The following is a 24,594-nucleotide window of genomic DNA, read 5'->3' on the forward strand; positions in this document are numbered from 1 at the left end:
CATTTTGTCTTCGAGCCATTAACGCATGCGATGACCTATTTTCTAGAAAACAGAGACTGAAACATTCTATTTCGCCATCGCAATGGTGTTAGTGGGTGCATTTATGACATTTCATAATTTTCGTATTTCTCAGCCAATTCTTATACTATCGACGCAAGTTTCTTCTCTTTTTGCCGCAATATCTAAATAAAACAACATAAATAACTTGTATTTCTACAAGTTATCATCCATCACTTAGCATTAGCTAAATTATCGATTAGAAAATACTACACGATTGTCTAAAAAAAACTAAACGATCACTTAGTAAAATCCCTACGATCGTTTACCTAAGGCTACACGATCCGATCAATGCTTAATCTTCTTCTTTGTTGAGAACTGCATCGCCATGCGCTGAAGCTTCATCACGAACGGCTCGACGAACTCGAACTTTTTGAATTACAGACTGGATTGCAAAGTTAATTTCGCCCAAAACGTAGGGGCCTTTACAATTAACACTTTGTAATACCGAAAGCTTTAACAAAAAGGCAATTTAAACCCGAAACATTTATCACATTCATCCATAAATGTAGAAAATGGTTAACTACAAATGCAGAAACCCACCACGACTGTAAAAATCGTTCGATTCAGATCTGTAATTTGGAATATCAGAGAACCTGACTCTGATACCAATTGAAAGAAATCAGAAATGAGATTTTCGTGAGCAGTGGAAGGAAGACCATTCCAAATTACAATCCTGAATCAACAAATCATTTACAGTTGACTTCAATATAAGCAGTTATAAAATTTACAGAGAAAGTACAACATGAAACAACAAATGTACAGAGGGAAAAACTGTACTAACAACGGCAGAAGCGTTTCCACGCTCCGATGCGCACTCTGATCAAACAACAACAACCACGAACACTCGATCTACACGACCATAACACCGCACGAACATAGCATGAACACTTCGCGCTCGTCCTCAACGATCTCCTCGGTCATGAACTCCTTCGCAACAGCGAACGACCTCTGCAGCACCACAAACGGCCTCCGAAAATCCTTGACGGTGTCGAGTTGAGTCTGACACCACCAACAAGAGATCTTGGTATTCTCGGTGTGAGAATTCAGAGGGTGGGCTCTGTTCGGACTTGGTGTGAGGCAGACGAGCCGAGGAAACAACGATCACGTACACGATTGTGGGAGAAGCCGGAGACCTATCATATAGGTCAATGCCCAATTGTTTAGATAAAACTATGCGATCGTCTAGCAAAAGCTATGCGATCGTTTAGCTCGGTCGATTCTACATGATCGTTTACCTTGGGCCAACGATCGTCTAGCAAAGCTATGCAATCGTTTAGTAAACACTGCACGATCGTTTAGCTAGCACCTGCACGATCGTTTAGCTCGCCCAGCCGTCGTTTAGTAAATCTGTATTTACTTAAAGACTTCCGTGAGTTTCTTTTTGCCGGAGAGAAAACTCAAAATTCTTTTCAAACTTTTATGAAAAACTTATTTTTCTTAAAAATGTAGGAAACCACTTTCCTTTATACTCACGGTTACCATGATGCAATAACTACCCACTACATTTGGTTATTTAAAAGAAAAAGTATTAATTATCTAATAATTAATATTATTATAAATTAAATGATAACCAACTTATCATACTATATTTATAAGCTATAGTTTTAATATTTCATCTCATGAAACATATAAACCATAGTTCTGTTTCTATTCCATGGTACTTAATGTAAATCTCATTTACATCAATCCTCCACTAGATGTATCTTATACATCATATCGATTATATCTTACATAATCAAAATACCTCTTGTCAATTTGAATATTTCAAATCAACACCAAGAACTGATCCTTCAACATGAATCCAAGCTACCAAGGGGACCTCATGGACCTGTAGATCTGAAGCTCCAACGGTATGTGAATAACTAACTAAACTCTTTAGTCACGGGATCCACCATCCGTTAACTGCCAAGCACTCCACTAAAGACCAACAACTGAACTCTCCTCACTACAGATATATTATGTATCCATCTTAACCAATCAAGAGTGAGACAACCCTTCACAGATCGCTCGTAAGTACAGCTGGGCCAATAACCGTTATGCCCCTGTAGATACATTTGTCTCCTTAAGTTCCATTGATCCCTTTTATGTACATAAAACATAGTTCTACTATGACTAAGTCTTCTCTTCCAAAGAGAAGTTGTGGCCACTATGTTCAAGCTCTGGAATCAACCCTTAAAGGAGCGATCTCTCTATTTATCCCTGCTTCGGGAAAGGAGTGAATTCTATATTGTGGATTGAGTTCCTAGCTCCCAGATCAGATAAGTCCCCAAAAAGGTAGGCATGTTAAGTTGGCAATCTGGCCACTCTTATCCATACTAATCAAAGGACCACCCTTAAAGGCAGGAGTTCACAAAATACTCGAGATTGAGGTCGTGTCACCTATGGTCGTTTAGGTGAGATGCAAGTCTCTAGTATCAACGGCGTTATATACAGAGCCTAGTCATCTCGTAGTCCAGGTATTATACAAACTCTTTGTATAGGACACCCCCGCTTCACGTCTCCACACGAATGGTCAGGATCTACCATTTGTAGTACTTTACAATACTTGCAAACCTCTACAAAGCGGGCTGTATCCGTAGTGTCTTCAAGATTAGGTATCTCACCTTAATCCTTATACTACAGATCGATTTAGGTTATCACTTAAGGCATGATCCATTTGTATACCACGTATACATGCTTAAGTTCACATAAGATAACCAAGGAGTTTTGTTTATTGGATATGAGTAAATGCAAGAATTAAATAACACTTATTTTATTCATTGAACAATGTGTATCTTTACAAAACAACGAGACTCCGGGAGAATTAGGACACCAATCCCAACAACCTTGCTATTCTCTAGGATTCCAAAAAACTTGGAAGAGTGGTCTTTAAGAACTTTTTAGGAGAAAAAGGGAAGAGAATTTCTAGAGAGAAGTTAGAGAGAAGGTGGAGGTTGAAGGCTAAGAATTTGTGTAATAAAAAATCTCTTGCCCTAAATGGGCTATAAGAATATATTTATATGGAATTAATAGCACAAAGGGTATAAAGGAAAATACTCAAGTAAAGGCTTACTGCTCCTTCGACTGATTGTTCGCATTAGATCTCAGGTTCTCTATTGCACTCCCTAAATAGGGTTTTTTTCACCTTTTCCTCACGGTACTTGTATGCTATCAGTCATTGAAGAATACTTAGGCTTAGAGGGTGGTCCCCCTTTCTCACATAAAAGCGATCAAAATTCGAACAGGTCGCGTTTTACTGAGAAGGATTGAACCATGGGAATAAATCTACAGGGCTATTACCTTCTTTGGCCAGATCTTCCAATCTTTTCACAATTACAGTTCACTTGTATATTGTATTTGGATGAAGAAACATTGAACATGCTGAAGTTCTTACCTTATTAAGACTCTATGGACCAAGATCTACTTTCATTATATGAGCAATACCAATTAAATTTAGTAGATCATATGGATGTAGAAAAAGCTTTGAATTTGAATGAATTGGAAACATCTCTTTTCCATTTCTATTTACCCAGTTCATATATTTCTTTCATGTGTTCTCAGGAGGAATTCAATCTCGGTATACCACCTAAATAACAGCGGCCAAAGGGTCAAATAGGTTGGGAAGAAAGAGTCTGAGGTTGGGTCGAATGACATACATCTTGGTTGGTTTCACCACCACTAGAGAAGAGGCATATATTCAATCTTTATTCGATGGGACAAAAAAGAGGTTACTATTTCATTTCAATAGCTACAAGACCAAAATAGGGTGCAAAAAAGTGAAATCCCTTCTTTTCACTTCTTCCTAGATACACGACTTGCATACTCGGTTCAACATTCTTGGAAAAAAAACAAATCGGAGGTCCAAAGGAAAATTAGCAATTCAATCTCGTAAACTAATCAAGACCGAAATTGGAAAAAGAGATACGAATAGAAAGGAATGACCAATCAATTAGGGAATATGAAACCATTATGTTTCAATAGAGGTACGAGAAAGGGTTAGGGGCAATAAAGTAGGTGAAGTGGTTGGATTTTATGAGCTATTCCAACCATGGTTGGATGTGATTCCAAGAGCCAAACAAGAATGAATACCACCCAGAAGAGTCCAAAAAAGGCTCTCTAATAGAATGTTTAATCGATCCATTCCAGATCGACTGAATTGGTACGAAATTTTTAACATGGTAAAACCACAGAAAACACAACTTATTTCAATAACCCAGTGACCTACCAATTGTAGAAGTAGGATCTTTGGCAAGCAATAAACACTTAAATAATACAATTCGAGTGCACCATCTTCTTTCTCATTTCGAGCAAAAGGTTTGGGAGGCAAAGGAAACAATGGAGGGATTCGAATTGGACCAAAATAGGAATTACATGAAAAGTCTTTTTCAAAACCTAGCATTAAGGGCGATACGACGATATATGAAAGGAATGGAGAAAAACTCGTGATTGGTATGGAGGGGAAGATTCGTTTATGATATAGCGAAAGAAAGAGTTGTCTCATTTCCTTACTTCTTCGTTCTTTCAAAGATTCACTTCAAGGCTGGTTCTGAATGCTGCGTAACAACATCTTTAACCAAACTCCACCGCCTTGTCTTATCTTACCCTTTCGGTGCATTCACTAAAGAATTGCTTATACACTAAATAGTTGCAACTATACACTTATTAAAAGAGACTTAGGCTAGAGTGAAACTAAGAAAGAGAGATATGCCTAAAGCGGCATGCAAGCAAATTGTGCATATTAAGAGAAAATGAGAGATGTTTGAAATTACTATCACAATCAAGCTGCCTCTACCCTATCTCTAAAACTCTAAAAGGGCCCATCACTTCGTTCATAACTTCTTGGCATAGGCTTCCAACTGAACTAACTTTATGGCATTGCTGCCCAGTGCTAGCAGAAGCTAAGCACTTGAAAAGCATGCTAAGAAATGTTGCTTTTGTCGGCCTTTCTATGCAATAGTCCACCAGTAGCGTATGAGAGGGTTACCATACATACAAGAGTCTTACCATTTTTACATAAGCTTTTTATTACCAGTCAAGTAGTACAACAACTATATCTCATCTTATAACTCGACGTAGCGGGTCGCCTTTTGAATTCAGTCGATAGAAGAAACTATTATCAAGATAAAAACGAGAGAGTTGAAGTAGGTGAGTAAGTCCTCACTTACTTGAGTGATTTCGATCAATTAGCAAGCCTTTTATTTGGTAGGTAACATCGCTAAAGCATATCATCATATTTGACTACAAAGGAACACACTCGAAGTGAGATGGCACCGTCTTGTGCAACACAATGATAATTGACCCTCTATCATCTTCGAGATGGTAGACTTGGTAGAAGAGCCCCAACGGATTTCCAGACTTGTTTCTCTCTCAATAATGCATGGTTTTTAATATAAATCCAATTCATATAAAACTTAATTATATGAATCTCTTACATATAATTATTATTTGAATCACATTCAATATTTGATTCCTCTCAAAATAAAGTTTATATTATAATGTATCAAATACATTATATTAATTATATCACATATAATTAATTTAAATTAATTATATCATATATAATTAATTTCCTCAATTAATTTGAACAATTTAAATTAATCTAAAATTAATTCTCAATAATTCATGTTGAGCTAGAGAGGGGACCTTATGGATCTATAGATTGATGCTCCAATGGTACTTGAATAATTAATTAAATACCTTTAATTAAATTACTCAACATCAATTAACTGTTGGTTACTCCACTAAAGACCGATAGTTGCACTCTTTGCACTCTCATTGATACAGACGGATCCCCAAAACGATAGGTTTATTGGGCCAGCGATTTGGTCATTCTCACCCATACAAATCAAAGGACTGCCTTCATAGGCAGGAGTTCACAACTCACTCAGGATTCAGGTCATGTCACCTATGGTCATCCTGGGGAAACGTAAGTCTCTACTATTGACGACGATATATAAAGAGACTATTCATTTCGTGGTCCAATCTTATACAAACCCTTTTGTATATAACACTCCCACTCACATGTCTCCAATGATCAAGATCATATCATTTGTAGCACTTTACAACAATTGTAACATCTACAAAGCGAGCCGTATTCGTAGTGAACACGGATAAGGTAACTAACTTTATCCATCTACTACAGACCATTTAGGTTATCACTTAAATATGATCCATCTGTATGTCTATACATACACGTTTAAGCTATAACCTTGGATGTTAGTTTATTTGTTTTGTTGGTTAATGCTACTAAATGTCGATTAAAACATCTCATATTTTATAAATTGTTGGGATTGGTGTTTTAATTCTTCTGGAGTCTCGAAGTTTGTAATCTATACACATTGTTATGAATAAAATCAGAGTTATTTTATCTGGCATTTATTCATATCTAATAAACAAAAGTTCCATGGTTATCGTATGTAAACTTAAGCATGTATATGAGATATACAAGTGGATCATGCCTTAAGTGATAACCTAAATAGGTCTGTAGTATAAGGATTAATGTGGGATACATGATCTTGGTGACACTAGGGATATGGCATGCTTTGTAGAGGTTTGCAAGTGTTGTGAACTACTACAAATGGTAGATCCTGACCATTCATGTGGAGACATGCAAGCGGGGATGTCCTATACAAAGAATTTATATAAGACCGGACCACAAAATGATTCGTCTCTGTATAAAACGTCGTTGATACTCGAGATTTACATCTCACCTAAACAACCATAGGTGACATGACCTCAATCCTGAGTGTTTTGGGAACTTCTGCCTTTGAGGGTAATTCTTTGATTAATATAGGTGAGAGTAGCCAGATTGCCAACTCAACATGCCTACCTTTTTGGGGATTTGTCTGGTTTGGGAGCTGGGAACTCAATTACACAAGATGAAATTCACTCCTTCCCAGAAGCAGGGGTAAGTAGATAGATTGCTCCCTTAAGGGCTGATTCCGGGGCTTGAACATAGTGGCCACAACTTCTCTTTGGAAGAGAGGACTCAGTCATAGTAGGACTGATGACATGCAGAAATGCATGTCATCTTGGCCTTTTACTTAGAATTATGAAGGTTGTTAGGCAGAATATGCGACAATCATGATAGGAATTCACGAGAAAGTGAGCTTGCATCGATTAACATGTTGAATCTCAGCTAACCCTTTATTTTGCGTTATTATGCTTTTAATGTTCTATTTTTGTAGCTAACGCAGGAAATGAACACAAACGCGAAAATCAAACCACCGCATAGACGACCGCATGCGGAGAAACACTCCATCGCAAAGGTAAACACATCGATCAACGCATGGATGTTGCGGTAATCAGCCGTATGCGTTCATCGCATGGGAGTTGCGCTCGTCAAGCGATTGCGATCATCATGTAGAGTTGTGGTATTACGCGAATGCAGCCATTGAATGATAGCGGCTATGCGATAATGCATTCTAATGGGATCAATGCAAGGTATGTGGAATGAACACATTAACGCATCTACCTCGAAAAAATCCAAAGCTGATACTGGCATTTCACCTACCACGCCGTTAGTGGCAGAGGTTCAGAAAGGACTAACATGCCGAACTCAGACTCAGAGCAGTCCAATTAATGCTGTCGGTGACCCAAGCTCTATAAATAGAAGCCGATGAGCAGAAATTCAAATCATTCGGGGATTTTCCCCGCGATTTGGACAAACGCGTGAGAAGATGGCTAAAAGTTCTTCACCTCCTTCATCCATTCCGAGTAACGACCAGAGCCTTTGACCGGAGCTAGATCTCGAGAGAGTCAATTCCTCCGCCCATCCATGGCACCACCGACAGCCTTGACGCACATCCGCTGGGAGCAAGTCTTTGCTTCTGGCCGATCATTTCCTTTTCCTTTCTTTCTTATATTGTATTGTATGACATTTTGTGATTGAGGAATTAATACAATTTATTTCCAATGCATTTCTCTGTTCCTTCAACTCCATCTCCATTTTTTTTTGCTTAGCATCTTTACTTTCATTGCAACACTTAGTGGGATTGCTTGGGTATTGCATACTTAGTCATGTGGATTAGGGATATAAAGCATGTAGCAACCCACCGAGAGGTGTGCATTGTGCGAGAATGTGAGTAATCTTATTTTCTTAGTGTGAAGCTGCTGCAATGCTTGTCTGTAGGCTATGCATTGCTTGTCTATGAGTAAAGTCAGCAACAATCAGCTGCTCGGGAGGGTAAGTGGTTGGACACATTAAGCAATGCATGCATTGTTCACTAAAGATAGGAATAATCTTGCGTCAACCAAGTTCATATGGTTACCTTGTCCTATGAGCGCATCATTCATCATTTAGGCACACTTGAGAGAGTAGTCTAAAACCCAAATCTAAGACTCGAGAGAGCGGATTAGAACGCATAGACAAGAACGAGGAACTTAGAGATAAGCTCCGTTTGTTAACCTGCATCGCATGCACCTTAGAAATAGGAATGATATTATGTGGTCACCTTATTTGTGTGTGTGTCATTTTGTCATCGCATAAATAAGAATAGAGGCTTATGTATAGGTTCTATAGACTTATCGCATATATCACATGCGTTCTAGCATTAGAAGCTGTAGTATTCGCACCGAGAGGTGGTTTACTATTGTATGTGTGTTGCATGCTCGCATGGCTTGCGTTGACTAAGGTTGTCCTTGCGGTCACTCTTAAGGATTGCAATGAAATTATCTCCGCATTTTAGCTATTTTCCTACACATTTATTTCATGTCAAGGTTTGTCGTATCTCTACCTTTCATGCATATTCTCATTGCGTTATCTGTTAGATAGGAGTAGGAGTAGGATTAATGTAGCAACATCCCTTCCATTCTTTTATTCAAACCACCGCATGCACATCACTGCATACATATAGCTACAAGTCCCTGTGTTCAACCTCGGATTACCCGAAAAACTTACGTTTGCATTATACTTGGCGTGAGCATAAGAAAACCTGTGGCAGGACGCATGGTCATCGCATACATTCATTAACGCATTATCAGTCCAAAGCATGACCATCGACACATGACTATCAACACATATCTTAGGAACATGCATCGCATACCGCGTCCACGGGATTTTGGTTGTCGAGTAAAATTGACCTCTATGACTTATGTTCATTAGAGGGATCAGTGGTACTTAAGAAGTTAGATGTAACTACAGGGGCATAACGTTTATTGGTCTAGCTATACTTACGAGTGATCTGTCAAGGCTTATCGCACTGTTGATTGGTTGATATGGACACATAATATATCTATAGTAAGAAGAGTTCAACTGTCGATCTTTAGTGAAGTGTCTGACAATTAATGAATGATGGATCCCGTGACTAAAGAGTTTAGTCAATTATTCACGTATCGTTGGAGCTTCGAGCTACAGGTCCATAAGGTCCCCTTGGTAGCTCAACGAATTCAAGTTGAGGATTAGTTCTTGGTGTTAATTTGAAATGTTCAAATTGACAAGAGGTAATTTGATTATATATGATATGATCGGTATGGTGTATGAGATACATCAAGTGGAGGATTAATGTAAATGAGATTTACATTAAGGACCATAGAATAGAAAAAGAGCTATGGTTTATATGCTTCATGAGATGAAATATTAAAACTATAGGTTATAAATATAGTATGGTAAGTTGGTTATCATATATATTTATAATAATATAATTATTGGATAATTATCTCTTTTTCTCTAATAACCAATTGAGTGGGAGGTTATTAGTAGTTTCATGGTAACCGTGAAATAAAAGGAAAAATGTTTTCCTAAATTTAGTAGTTGTTGAATTTGAGATTTCTATTCTCGAAAATTACTCACGGTGGCTGTCAAGTAAATGAGATTTACTAAACGACAGCTGAAGAGAGACTAGACGATTGTGGAGTGACACTATACGATACTTCACTCAGTTGGCCTTTAGCTAAACGATCATGCAACTTTTGCTAAATGATCGTAGTGCGATAGTTAAATGATTAAGCATCATCTATACGATAGATCTTTGCCATTTCGCACTAGCTCAATTGTTTACACGATTGTTCTTCCCTCCGGTCTCGTCCTATAACCAAGTCCACACAGAGCCCACACTCCTGGGTTCTCACATTGAGAATACCAAGGTAGCTATTGTGGTGGTGTCGTACTCAACTCGACATAGTCGAGGTTTCTTGGAGGTCGTTTACTATGTTAGTGATTTTGAAGTTTGCTGTGTTCGTGATCTTGGAGATCGCTGAGTTCGTGGTTACTGTGATCGTGCTGTGTTGCGGTCATGGTGTACAAGTGTTCGTGGGTTGCCGTCTTTCTGGTTAAACGAGCGTTTATGATCAAGGGTGTTGAAGATGAGTCTTCAAAGGCATGTGTAATTCTTCCCTTGATCTTAATAAAGCATGCTGAAATTTTGTATGTTGCATAGCCTGTATGTTTCCGTTTCTTGATTGTCATTGTTCATGTTTATATACGAATGAAATTTGGAACGATCATTCCGCTGCTCATGGAAATCCTCATGTTCGATTTCCTTTAGAAATAAATCAAATTATTTGTACAATATAATTACAAATTACAGGACCCATGAGATTTAGGGCATCAACCCCAATAATCTCCCACTTGTCCTAAAGCTAATGGGGTGTACATCATAAAAGTCACACGAATATAAGAGTACACAAAATAGTAAACTAAGGCATAATACGCACCAAATACAAAATCTCCCACTTGCCCTAGTGATAACTACTAGAAATACAAGTTATTACAACTCAAATTAGTAAAACAATGGGAGAAAGCGATGATAAAATAGGTAATATTATGTTTGAAAGCACCAAACTAAAAGGAATTGCAATCGCTAATGCTCATCGCATAAAAGCAGTTAATTTGCCTATTCTATGCAGGTACAATGCGATGGCGCATATGAAATTGCGATTCAAGGGCACAATGCGATAGCGTGCTTGAATTTGCGATCGTGAGAAGTTTCTCAAAAGCAATCGCATATAGACATTGCATCAAGGCGACAACATAATAAATCATGATGAGACATAAAGCTGATAATGGTCAATTTCGAAATTCAGTTGACAGCCGTTAAAAATCATACTATTGCAAGTACATTGAACTTTCGGTGACTTTCAGACGGCACAACAGAGTAGATAAATTAATGTTGCCCATCTTTGCAATCATTAGTAAGAAGAGCTGTTTCACCTTGAAATCTATAAATACCCAATGCTACCAAAGAGATAGAGCAGACAGAGAGAGAGCAAGGAGATGAGGCGCAGCCGAAAGAAATCACTTTTCGGAAAGATCGAGAGACTGCCGAAAAACAATACAAAGGAGAGAAGACCAACCCTTGCGAGAGCAAGAGTCCACAATTCGGAACAGAGTTGAAGTGATAAAGAGTAGTGTAAAAGGCCATGGAAAGCAAGACATTTCTTACCTGGCTTGTTATTTTTCAATCCATTTGTTGTTTTGTACTCAATACTTTATTTGCAAAAATGGAAACTTCATTTCGACTTATGTTCAGTCTCTTCACACCATGCATGAGTAACTAAATTTGTGAATGGGTTGAGAAGTACTTAGCTAGCATGGCTTAAGCTATGCATTTTATGCCATCATTTTGTCTTATATATGCATCATTCATCATTTGGAAGTACTCGAGAGAGTAGTCTAAAGATAGAATCTAGAGAGTCAGATTAAATCACATAAGAAAGAGTAGAAACTTAGAAATAAGTTCTATCTGCTGCTTTCCATACACATCGCATGCGTCCTAGAAATAGGAAATGTGGCATTATGCATTGAGAAATGTAGTACTAATATTTGTGTATAGCATGATCGCGTGACTTGTACACAATCTTGAGAAATGTTAGCTAAATCTCTTCTCAACCCCTTCATCGCATACTTGTTATAACACTATGCTTTCTTCACTCCGCGTTCAACTCTATCGCATAGGAAAGTCTAAATCAAAACACCATCTACCTCTTTATCACTACCATAGAATAAGAGAGTCTGTCGCATATCTATTTAGTAGTCCCTGTGTTCGACCCTGGACTTACCAGAACCTCAGAAGGCTTATACTTGGGCTATGTTAGGAAAAATTGTATGATCATCACATCCACACATCATCGCATCAAGTTTTTGGCGTCATTGCCAGGACTATGGTATAGATTGTGCTAACGTTAAACCTCTTTGATTTTTGCAACTTTCGACCTTTGTTGCATTTCCATTCCATCTGTAAAGGAAGAAGTAAGCGTCGCATGAAGGACATACTCCTGAGATCAACTACGACCCAGAGATCGAAAGAACCTTTCGCAAAAGACAGAAAAACATACGTAAATGACAAGGAAGAGTTCATAGAATGGCTGAATATCTTGAAGAACGAGTAGCAAATGAAAACAACATAATGCCAAATCCTATCCTACTGGCAAATGATCGCAATAGACCCATTCGAGATTATACCTCACCAAACCTGTATGATTTCTCTCCAGGAATCATGAGACCAACACTGGATGGATCAAGGTTCAAGATGAAGCCAGTAATGTTATAAATGATACAAACAGTAGGACAGTTCGGAGGACAGCGTGGTGAAGATCCGCACGCCCATCTACAAAGCTTCATTGAAATTTGTAACACATTTGTGTATATTTCCCTAGAAGAGGTTCGACTCACATTATTTCCATTTTCACTATGCGATAAAGCAAGAAAATAGGCTTACTCTCTCGAACCAGGAGAGATAACTTCATGGGAGCAAGTTGTGGAAAAGTTTATGAAGAAGTATTTCCCTCCCACAGAGAATGCTAGAAGGAGGAAATTGATCACCAATTTTGAACAAGAAGAAGATGAATCGCTCAGTGACGCATGGGCGAGATTCAAGAGACTAGTACACAACTGCCCACCTAATGGATTGCTAGATTGTCTCCAAATGGAGATTTTCTATCACAGACTCAATTCTACATCGCAGACAGTTGCCAATGCGGCAGCAGCAAAAGGTCTGCTGGACAAAACATATGATGAGGCAAAGAACATTCTTGATCGCATCTCGAAAAACCACAAAGATTGGCAAGAAATCGATCAAAAGCAAAACCCAGAGAAGGTAATACAAGTAATGGTGCCATCGCATCATTGCAAAATCAGATGAATACGATGATAAATTTGTTGCAAGGCATCGTAATAAATAATTTAGGAACTTGAAGTGGGCAAGTCAATGGGATAGAGCAAATAAGCACCAGTTGTGTTGCATGTAAAGGACCACATTCTGTTGAGGAGTGTCCACGAAATCCTCAATCAATCTACTTTTTCAAACACTTACAACTCGGGGTGGCGAAATCACCCTAATTTTTCTTTGAAGAACAACCAACAGCAAGGCAGTCAACCTATGGCTCAGAGAGAGGGACCACCAGGATTTTTCCAAAGAACTAACGGACAACAACAACAACAAGCTAGCAGCTTTCAAATACCACCATCATCATCCCTAGAAAACTTGTTGAAGCAATACATCGAAAAGAATGAAACAGTCTTTTAAAACCAAGCTACATCCATCTGCAATTTAGAAATTCAAATGGGACAAATTGCGGGAGAGCTAAAAAACATACATCAAGGGACATTGCCTAGTTCAATTGAGCTTCCATGCAATCTAGGGAATACAGGGAAAGAACACTGCCAAGTAGTCACCCTAAGAAGTGGAAAGGCGACGGTAGAAGTCAGGAAAGAGCCTAGCAAGGTTGATTCAAAGGAGCAACCTGCAATTGAATCAAAGAAACCGTTGCCGCAAACTGAGTCAAAGGAGTCCAAGAATATAGAACTTGAAGATGCAATCACCTCTAAGCCTCCAGACCATGGAACAGTGAAAGTACATCTACCTCAGTTTCCTCAAAGACTGAAAAAGAAACAAAACAATGAAGGTCAGTATCATCGTTTCCTGGAAATATTGAAACAACTACACATCAATATTCCATTTATAGAAGCAATAGAGCAGATGCTGGTGTATGCAAAGTTTTTGAAGGACATTGTTTCGAAGAAGAGAAGCACGGAAAAATTCGCCACAGTGGCATTAACACAAGAATCAAATACTATAATCCCACCAAAGATGTGCAACCCAGGCAGTTTCACAATACCTTGCTCAATGGAAGGGATCTATATCGCAAGCATAAACTTAATGCCCCTTTCAATCTTCAAACCATTGAATGTAGGACAACTAACACCCACAACAGTGACTCTTCAACTTGCAGATAGGTCCCTGGTACACCCTGAAGGAAAATTAAAGGATGTCTTTGTAACAATAGACAAATTCATTCTACCTACAGACTTCATTATCCTAGATTATGAGGCGGATAAAGATGTTCCAATCATATTGGGACGACCATTCTTGTTTACTGGTCGTGCTCAAATAGATGTGCACAAGGGAGAAATCACAATGAGCATCAATGGAAAGAAGCTCAGGTTTAATATTATCAAGGCAATGAAGTTCCCAGAAGAGAAAGGCTTATCAGATTCCGACGTTGAACACACTTGCGTTAAAGATTCAGAGTCCGAGGAAGAAAATGAAGAAAGAGAGGATGCGACAACATCCTTAGAAACTTGCCATGCAATAATAGAGACAGTGAACAATGAAAAAATGTTGAATTTGGATGAAGAAAGAAAAGCACAGAAGCCCTCCCTAGAGCAACCACCTACACTGGAACTAAAAACTCTACCAACCCACTTGAAGTATGTTTTCTTTGGCCGAAATGAAACCTTACCACTCATCATATCCTCTGCGTTACCCGAAGAAAAAGAAAATGCGCTGCTTAGTATTCTAAAGAAATATATTAGAGTAATCGGATGGACGCTCGTAGACATCAGAGGTATTAGCCTGACGTATTGCATGTATCGAATTTAGCTTGAAGAAAACCAGAAAGCTCGATAGAACCTCAATGCAAACTAAACCCTGTGATGAAAGAGGTTGTTAAAAAAGAAATCATCAAATGGTTAAATGCCGACATTATATACCCTATCACAGATAGCACGTGGGTTAACCCCGTGCAATGTGTTCCCAAGAAGGGTGGGATGACAGTAGTCCCTAATGCAAACAACGAGTTGATCCCCATGAGAACTGTCACAAGTTGGTGGATTTGTATGGACTACAAGAAACTCAACACGACGACAAAGAAAGATCATTTCCCCTACCTTTCATTGATCAAATGCTCGACCGACTAGTAGGGAATGACTATTTCTATTTGCATGATGGTATGCAGGCTATAACCAAATTATGATTGCACCAAAGGATCAAGAAAAGACCACGTTCACATGTCCATATGGAACGTTCACCTTTCGTCGCATGCCTTTTGGACTATGCAATGCGCCCAGTACGTTTCAAAGGTGTATGATGGCAATCTTCTCCAAGTACCTTGAAGACTCAATTGAAATCTTTATGGATGATTTCTCAGTCTATGGGCAAACATATGAAATCTGTCTGCAAAACTTGGAGAGAATACTGAAAAGATGTGAAGAGAATAATTTGGTGCTGAACTGGGAAAAGTACCATTTCAGTTAAAGAAGGAATTGTGCTTGGGCACAAGGTTTCAAAGAATGGGCTAGAGGTGGATAAAGCAAAAATTGAAGCTATAGAAAAACTTCCACCTCTCGCAAATGTGAAAGCTTTGAGGAGTCTCTTAGGACACGCGGGGTTTTACAGAAGATTTGTGAAGGACTTCTCCAAAATAGCTCGATCGTTGAATGCGTTGTTGGAAGCTGATAGACCTTTTGACTTTGATCCACACTACCTCACCGTATTCAAAACACTAAAGGACGCCTTGACTATAGCACAAAGTCTGATCGCACCTGATTAGGCAAAGCCATTCGAGCTGATGTGCGATGCCAGCGGATATGCGATGGAGGCAGTCTTGGCACAATAAGTAAAGACAATGTTACATCCCATCGCATATGCTAGCAGAACATTAAACTCCACACAAGTGAATTACACCACCACTGAGAAGAAGCTTTTAGCAGCAATTTTTGCGATTGAAAAATTCAGACCTTACTTGTTGGGATCAAAAGTTATAATCCACACAAACCACTCGGTGATAAGATATTTGATGACTAAAAAAGATATGAAGCTTAGACTAATCCGATGGGTTCTCTTACTCCAAGAATTTAACATGGAAATAATCGACCGAAAGGGAACGAAAAACCAGGCCGCTGACCATTTATCGAGGTTAGAGAATCATGAAGTGGACCGCAACTAGTCGGAGGTGAATGCATCATTTCTTGATGAGTAGTTGCTTAAGATTGAAGAACTACCCTGGTATGCAGATATTGTCAACTTCTTGGTCTGCAAAAAAATCCTGAAAACTACACACCCCATCAAAAGAAACAGCTCATTCATGAATGCAAAGTTTACTACTGGGACGAGCCAAATCTCTACAAAAGGGGACCAGACCAGATATTGAGACTCTGTGTTCCAAAGACTGCTTTCCAGCGCATACTATTTCAACGTCATGAATCACCCTATAGAGAGCATTTCGGTGGACAGCACACAGCGGCAAAAGTTTTGCAATGTGGGTATTACTGGTCACTCTGTTTAAGAACGCACAAAAATATTCCATGAAATGCGATAAGTGCCAACACACTGGAAGCATTTCAAAAAAAATATATGTGATGCCAATGAACATCATATTGGAGGTGGAACTATTCGACGTTTGGGGTATAGATTTCATGGGACCATTTCCTTCGTCAAACGGTCATAATTACATTCTATTGGTCGTCGACTATGTTTCCAAATGGATTGAAGTTGTTTCATGCGTTGCAAACGATGCGGCAAAAGTCTCTAAGTTCTTACAGAGAAACATCTTCACTCGTTTTGGCACTCCACATGCCATAACAAGTGACGAAGGGACCCATTTTGTGAACCATATTGTTAACAAATTGTTGATCAAATACAATGTCCGCCATAAGATCGCCATAGCATATCACCCCCAAACAAACGGACAAGCAGAGGTTTCTAACAAAGAAATCAAGTCAATTTTAGAGAAGGTGGTAAATCCACCGCGAAAGGATTGGGCCATGAAACTTGACAATGCCTTGTGGGCATATAGGACTGCTTATAAGACACCCATAGGCATGTCACCTTATGTGTCGATGTTTGGAAAGGCTTGTCATCTGTCGTTGGAACTGGAGTACAAGGCGATGTGGACAGTTATGAAACTTAACTTTGATCTTAAGGCTGCAGGGGAAGAGAGAAAACTTCAGCTACTAGAGCTGGACGAATGGAGACTACATGCGTATAAGAATGCCAAAATTTACAAAGAACATACCAAGCGGTGGCATGATAAGTGTTTGTGTAAGAAAAATCTCAAGGCTGGTAAGAGAGTACTGTTCAATTCTAGGTTGTGTCTCTTTCCGGGAAAATTGAAATCGCGTTGGTCTGGGCCTTTCATAATTAAGGAAGTATTCCTGCATGGAGCGGTAGAATTGACAAACCAAGATGGGACCAACGCATTTAAGGTAAATGGACAAAGAGTAAAGATGTATCATGGAGGAGATTTCCAATGCGAGAAAAACTCTGTTGACTTGGGGAAGCCAGAATAAAGAAGAAACACTTAGTCCCTGCGATGATAAGTGACACACATTCATCAGGGACGAAGTATATCCTTTTTTTTAGTATCCTTTTTTTGTTTTTCTTTCAAGAATCTATCTCAATTTTTGCATGGCTACTCTTTCATAATTGTCAACTATTTCTTTCATACTGATCGTAGTAAAGATTGCGATGGAGCAATTCCATAACCTCAAAGCACGCGATCGGTTCAATCAGCCCATCGCAATTAAAGAATTAGGCCACCACAGAAAGGATGCGATCAAAATGATGTAGGCGAAAAATTAAATTTGGGGGTTGTGTCCTTCCTTGCCTCATCTTATTTTAATTTTTGCTTTTCTCAAATTTCAATTTAATATTGCTGAATTCTACTATCGCATTCTCTTTAGTTTGACTTAATCCTGAATTTTTTATTGCTTTATTTGGTCCTCGCATTCATCTCTTGCCCATTATGACTTGAATGATGAAATTTATGCTTATTTTCTTATCACATGTACTAGGGTCAGATTAATTTCAGGACAATCAATTCACGAAATATTTCTAAAATTTAGTGGTCTACCAGCTTTCCTTTAAAACTATTTTTACGAAATTTTCTGAGTCCATCGATGGAATTATTTCGTCTTTCAGCAATGAGGACATTGCTGCATGTTAAATTTGGGGGTAGTAATGTTATTTTCAACCTTGTTATTTTTAGAAACTTCATTAAAAAAAAAAGAAAGAATTATATAACGTTGAGATTGGATCCTGCTCGTAGTTAGATGTCCGCATGACACCCATGGGGGCAAGCCAAAACGAAGGTGGGAATTGTGATCAATTCAGAAACCAAGTGATCGCAACTCCGCTTCCAAATAAAAAGATAGACATAAGTTTTGACTAAAAAAGAGCGCCTTGCTCGTAGTTGGATGTCCGCATGACACCTGTGGGGGCAAGCTAAAACGAAGATTGGGCACGCGGATTAGCGCAAGATCACAAAAAGAATATCTGAATCGTGCGAAGGTCAAAATCACTTCAACACCCCGATTTGATAAAGTTTGAAATAAATCATGCAATGTCCTGGAAACGAGTAAAGATTTTTTTTTTTTTTTTTAATATTAAGCTCGCGGTCCCTAAAGATTAGAAATATTTTAGGAAGAGATTAGGATAGAAATTAAGAAGGCATTAGTTCAGCAATTTGAATAAGGCACCTTGAGAAGCCTAGGTAGGGTGAAGGCGATTGAAATTTTAAATAAAATCTTTAGTTTATACTTGAGGACAAACATTGTTTTAAATTTGGGGGTGTGATAACTGGTAGAAATATAAGTTATTACAGCTCAAATTAGTAAAAAAATGGGAGAAAGCGATGGTAAAATAGGGAATATTATGTTTGAAAGTGCCAAACTAAAAGGAATTGCGATCGCTAATGCTCATCGCATAAAAGCTATTAATTTACCTATTCTATGCAGGTACAATGTGATATCGCATATGAAATTACAATTCAAGGGCACAATGCGATAGCGCGCTTGAATTTGCGATCGTGTAAAGTTTCTCAAAAGCGATCGCATAAAGACATCGCATCAAGGCAACAACATAATAAATCATGATGGGACGTAAAGCTGATAACGGTCAATTTCGAAATTCAGTTGACAGCCGTTAAAAATCATACTATTGCAAGTACATTGAACTTTCGGTGACTTTCAGACGACGCAACAGAGTAGGGAAATTAATGCTGCCCATCTTTGCAATCATTAGTAAGAAGAGCTGCTTCACATTGAAATCTATAAATACCCAATGCTATCAGAGAGAGAGCAAGGAGACGAGGTGAAGCCGAGAGAAATCGCTTTTCGGAAAGATAGAGAGACTTCCGGAAAACAATACAAAGGAGAGAAGACCAACCCTTGCGAGAGCAAGAGTCCGCCATTCGGAACATAGTTGAAGTGATAAAGAGCACTGTGAAAAGCCACGGAAAGCAAGGCATTGCTTACCTGGCTTGTTATTTCTCAATTCATTTGTTGTTTTGTACTCAATACTTTATTTGCAAAAATGGAAACTTCATTTCGACTTATGTTCAATCTCTCCACACCATGCATGAGTAACTAAATTTGTGAATGAGTTGAAAAATACTTAGCTAGCATGGCTTAAGCTATGCATTTTATACGATCATCTTGTCTTATGTTGCGTCATTCATCATTTGGAAGTACTTGAGAGAGTAGTCTAAAGATGAATCTAGGCTTGAGAGAGTTGGATTAGATCGCATAAGCAAGAGTAGAAACTTAGAAATAAGTTCTATCTGCTGCTTTCCATACACATCGCATGCGTCCTAGAAATAGGAAATGTGACATTATACATTGAGAAATGTAGTACTAATATTTGTGTATAGCATGATCGCATGACTTGTACACAATCTTGAGAAATGTTAGCTAAATCTCTTTTCAACCCCTTCATCGCATACTTGTTATAACACTACGCTTTCATCACTCCGCGTTCAACTCCATCGCATAGGAAAGTCTAAATCAAAACACCATCTACCTCTTTATCACCACCATAGAATCAGAGAGTCTGTCCCATATCTATTTAGCAGTCCCTGTGTTCGACTCTAGACTTACCAGGAACCTAAGAAGGCTTATACTTGGGCTTTGTCAGGAAAACTTGTATGATCATCGCATCCATACATCATCACATCATCTAGACTAATCACGTCCCTTCGATGCACAATCTTCCGAATGAGATGATACTTCTGCTCTATGTGTTTTCCGCGCTTGTGACTCCTAGGCTCTCGGGAATTAGCTATAGCACCATTATTATCATAATAAAGGGTGATGGGCTTAGACATGTCTGGAACAACTTTCAAATTAGTTAGGAATTTTTTGAGCCACACAGCTTCCTTGGCAACTTCACAAGCTGCTACATACTCAGCTTCCATAGTGGAGTCAGCACACCCCTATTTGGTGCTCCTCTAGACTACAACCCCTCAATTAAAAGTGAACACTAATCCTAAAGTGGATTTCCTAGAATCTTTATGAGTCTGAAAGTCAGAGTTCGTGTATCCTGTAAGAATAAATTCTTTATAACCATACACGAGCATGTAGTCCTTTATTCTCTGAAGATACTTGAGGATGTTCTTAACAACGATTCAATGATCAAATCCTAGATGATACTGATATCTACTGGCTATCTCCATTGCATAGCAGATGTTAGGTCTAATACATAACATCACATACATCAGGCTACCAACAATCGATGCATAGGTGATCCATCTCATTTCCTTAACCTTTTGAGGTTTCTTAGAACACCATTCCTTAGAAAAAATAACTCCATGCCTGAAAGAGAGTAAACCCCTTTTGAAGTTATGCATAAAAAACTTGACAAGCATCTTGTCAATATACGATGCCTAAGACAGAGCCAACATTTTGTCCTTTCGATCTCTAAAGATCTGAATGTCGAGAACAAATTGCGCCTCTCCCAAATATTTCATTTGGAATTGGGTCGCTAGTCAATTCTTAACTTCAGTCAACATACCTACATCATTTTAAATGAGTAGGATATCGTCTACATACAACACAAGAAAAGCTACTGAACTGTTGATGATTTTCTTGTAAATACAAGGCTCATCAACATTCTAATCAAAGGCATAAGATTTGATCGTAGTATCAAATCTTATATTCCAAGATCGAGAAGCTTGCTTCAATCCATAAATTGCGGTTACCTCTGAAAAAATATCCTTTGAAGAAGTCTATCAACAATGGATAGATGATTCTCACGCCTTGTCAATTCAAAAGGAGAGAATTGAGAAACTCACTAAAGATAATCATTGTCTCTTGAGCACTATTTCTGAGCTAAAGAAAGAGTTGTAAGCATCAAAAGTTTACCTTGAATGAATGTCAAAATCTATTCGCATGATGAACTCAAGCACCGATGATCTTAACATGATCTCGTCCTCTAGGAAGCAACTTTTTTATAAGTGTGGAGTTGAGTTCAAGCAACAACGTAAACGATTCTATAAAGATGAATCATATTTGTTAAATCATTTTGTTCGAGCCTAGGATTCTTTGATGTCAGTTTCAAAGAATGTATCAACATCATCTCGAAGTTGCAATGAGAAACAAAGATGAATTTTTCATTACTGAGGAAAGGTAAGACACATTCGTTCTTACTGTTTCCGTTTGTTGAGAAGAATGAGCCATTTACCATCTTGGAAGTATTCTAAAAAGACATGGATGGTTGCTAATCTTGTTAAACAAGTACATGGAAATTAACTTGAATGGAGAATTAAGAAATCCATATCTTCTTCTAAGTCTCGATGTCAAGTGGTGTTCACCTCTCTTCATTCCTCAGAAAAAGAAGAATGGTACTTTGTCTGTTGATGTTTTCGCCACATGCCTGGCAAAAAGTCATTTGTCAATAATGTGCAACCATGCAGTTCTAGTCATGTTACCTTTGGGAGATGGAACAAAAAGGGAAGTATTGGAAAAAGGAGAACTATTGTACCATGATCTTCCGGCACTGGACGATGTCATTCTTGTATAAGGGTTAATAGCAAACTTAATTAGCATAAGTCAGCTACGTGATTAGGGCCTTATTGTAACCTTCTCAAAAGATAAATGTTTGGTGACTAATAAAGACAATGTGACAATCATGTCAGGTATGCGCTCATCTAATAACTGTTACTTGTGGACTCCTAATGTTGTTAATCATGTTTTTAATCGTCCTAAGCACAATAAAGTTGTGGTCTCTCCCCAGAAAAGTGGAATAGTCAAGTGCAAGACTAGTACTCTTAAAGAGATGACTCTTGATATGATGCAATTACTAGTTGTCATGTTTTCAATTATCTTGCTTTTGAGTCAAGGTGTGTGTGCCCAAATGTTGAATTATGAAGGGGAAGGAATTATAGTAATGTTAATTATTTCCATCCTTTTGTTGTCACGAATTATATTCTGGCTAATTGTACCTTGAGACAAATGTGATGGTGTTGATAATCAACATGTAGAGGCAAACAGAATCTTAAGCACTCTAACTACATTAATTTTAGATTTAAAGCATGCTTGTTCATAGCAAAAAAGTAGGGTTTCAGAATTATACCTTTGAAGAACTCTTCCAATTTCTTCAAATCCAACATCAATCTACTCTCCAAAACTTGGACACCACCACAAGATCTTCCCTACTATTCTCTTGGCCCTTAGATTAGATTGTGGGATCCAAATGAGAAGAATTTTAAAGGAAAAAACAGATCAGAAAGTTGGTTTTTGTGGCTGAGTTTGAGAGAACTATTTCTCTCTAAAAGTTGAAATTGCATGAAAAACTTCAACCCAAAAATCTTTTGCTTCTAAATAACCCATCCATGTAATTCAGTTTCTCCACAAATTGACACCAAAAACCTTAATTTGAGTGGGATTGAAGGTGTATAGATAATGTGAGAAGTGGAAAATATCCACTCAAATCCCAAAATTCTATTTTTAATGATTATTCCATAAAAATCGTATTAATTTGAATTTTCAATTTTCAAATTTAAATAGAATCAGGATATTAATTCATTAATCAATATTTAAATAAAATAAAATTTTAAATAAGATTAATTATAAATAAATAATTAATTAATTTAATATCAAATATTAAATTAATATAACACCTATTCCAAACCTGAATCTCCATTCATGTAATTAATATTCAAATCATATGTAAATATTTTCCAACTCTCCAATTGCATTTGATTCGATACTTTAAATGTTTAAATCCTATATAATTAACAATTTTCCTAAATTGAATTTGAACGTTTCAAATTTTCTCATCACATCATTCTAAGGTTAGTCCGTTTATGAGCTAGTAGGGAAACCTAATGGACCTACAGATCATGAGCTCCAACGATGCGATATTAATTGATCAAACTCTTTTAACCAAATTAACCAATATTCATTAACTACCGGGTTACTCCACTAAAGCCCAGTAGTTGCACTTTCCTCACTATAGATATATTTCTGTCCACTTGATTTAACCAGTAAGTCAATTCTTCACAGATTTTTCGTATTAATAATTGGGTTAAAATTATCGTTTTACCCCTGTAATACATCTTGCTCCTTAAGTCTCCACCAATCCATTAATGAACGATTGGTTTATGGTTCTACCAATAAATCGAGTCCCTCTCAGTCATAGAGAAAGCAGAGCCCCTTATTCAAGACTTGGAGTCAGTCCTTAAGGGATCAACCTATCTGCTAACCCTGAATCAGGTAGGAGTGAGTTCCATCTTGCAAAACTGTGCCCCAGCTATCTACCCGGTCTTACCCTTAAAATGGGAGGCTTATTGAACGACAATGTTGAGTCACTCTTACCATGCAGATTAAAGGATCATCTCGAATAAATAGAAGTTCATAGTTATCGCACAATTGAGATCAAGTTACCTTAGGTCATCGAGTTGAAAATGGTCACTTTTAATAGTAAACGACATTATAAAAAAAGTGACTATTTCGTGGTCCAGTCTTATGCAAACATCTTTTGCATAAGATGTCCACACTCCCACATGTTTGTACATAAACAATTGTGGGATCACATCATTTGTATCAAATATAAAATGGGTTGCATCCATATGGGGATAAGGTACCCAACCCTATCCTTATACTTATAGATCGTTTTGGCCATAGATTCAAAACTAATCCTCTTTTATGTCTCTACTTAAAGTTGAAGCATTCATGTTATAGCAGGGGTTCGTTAGTTTATTAGATTTAGACTCTTACAAGTGCAATGCACATATTCAATAACATATTTATTGAACAAACCTCAATAACACCTTTATTGCAACTAGAATACGTTTAATGTTTATAAACTGTAAGCTTTAGGATATACAACCTGACAAAACATGGGTTCCAAGTAGTGATTACAACATATTTCTGGGATATTCCACCAACAGTCAAGTGCATCATGAGTATGACCTAAAGCTATTAGAAGTAGCAAGCATGCAGTGGAAGAATTCAAGATCATTAAGCACTTTAATTCATTAATTTTAGTATTATACCAAACATGTTTATCAAATGAAAAGAGGGTTTCAGCAACATACCTTGAAAACTTTTTCTAATCTACG

General features: G+C 37.9%; 1 protein-coding gene and 1 non-coding gene across 2 annotated transcripts; one reads left to right on the plus strand and one right to left on the minus strand.

The window, feature by feature from the left end:
- Positions 1–12,779: 12,779 nt before the first annotated feature.
- Positions 12,780–12,886, minus strand: LOC120078886 (small nucleolar RNA R71). The gene has a single exon (XR_005482163.1). It is a non-coding gene; the product is annotated as a small nucleolar RNA R71 (small nucleolar RNA).
- A 4,191-nt stretch (positions 12,887–17,077) lies between these two features.
- LOC120078007 (uncharacterized) lies at positions 17,078–17,545 on the plus strand. Its single transcript, XM_039032179.1, has one exon. It carries the CDS (start codon positions 17,078–17,080, stop codon positions 17,543–17,545), a length of 468 nt encoding a protein of 155 aa, XP_038888107.1.
- The last annotated feature ends 7,049 nt before the right edge of the window (positions 17,546–24,594 follow it).

This window comes from Benincasa hispida, chromosome 5 (genome assembly GCF_027475165.1).
Source record: "Benincasa hispida cultivar pf3 chromosome 5, pf3_genome.v1.1, whole genome shotgun sequence".
Classification (NCBI taxonomy): Eukaryota; Viridiplantae; Streptophyta; class Magnoliopsida; order Cucurbitales; family Cucurbitaceae; genus Benincasa; species Benincasa hispida.

What these genes read in the sequence shown, in the direction of transcription:
- LOC120078007 (XM_039032179.1), top strand. Translation starts at nt 17,078, where the DNA reads ATGTCACCTTATGTGTCGATGTTTGGAAAGGCTTGTCATCTGTCGTTG.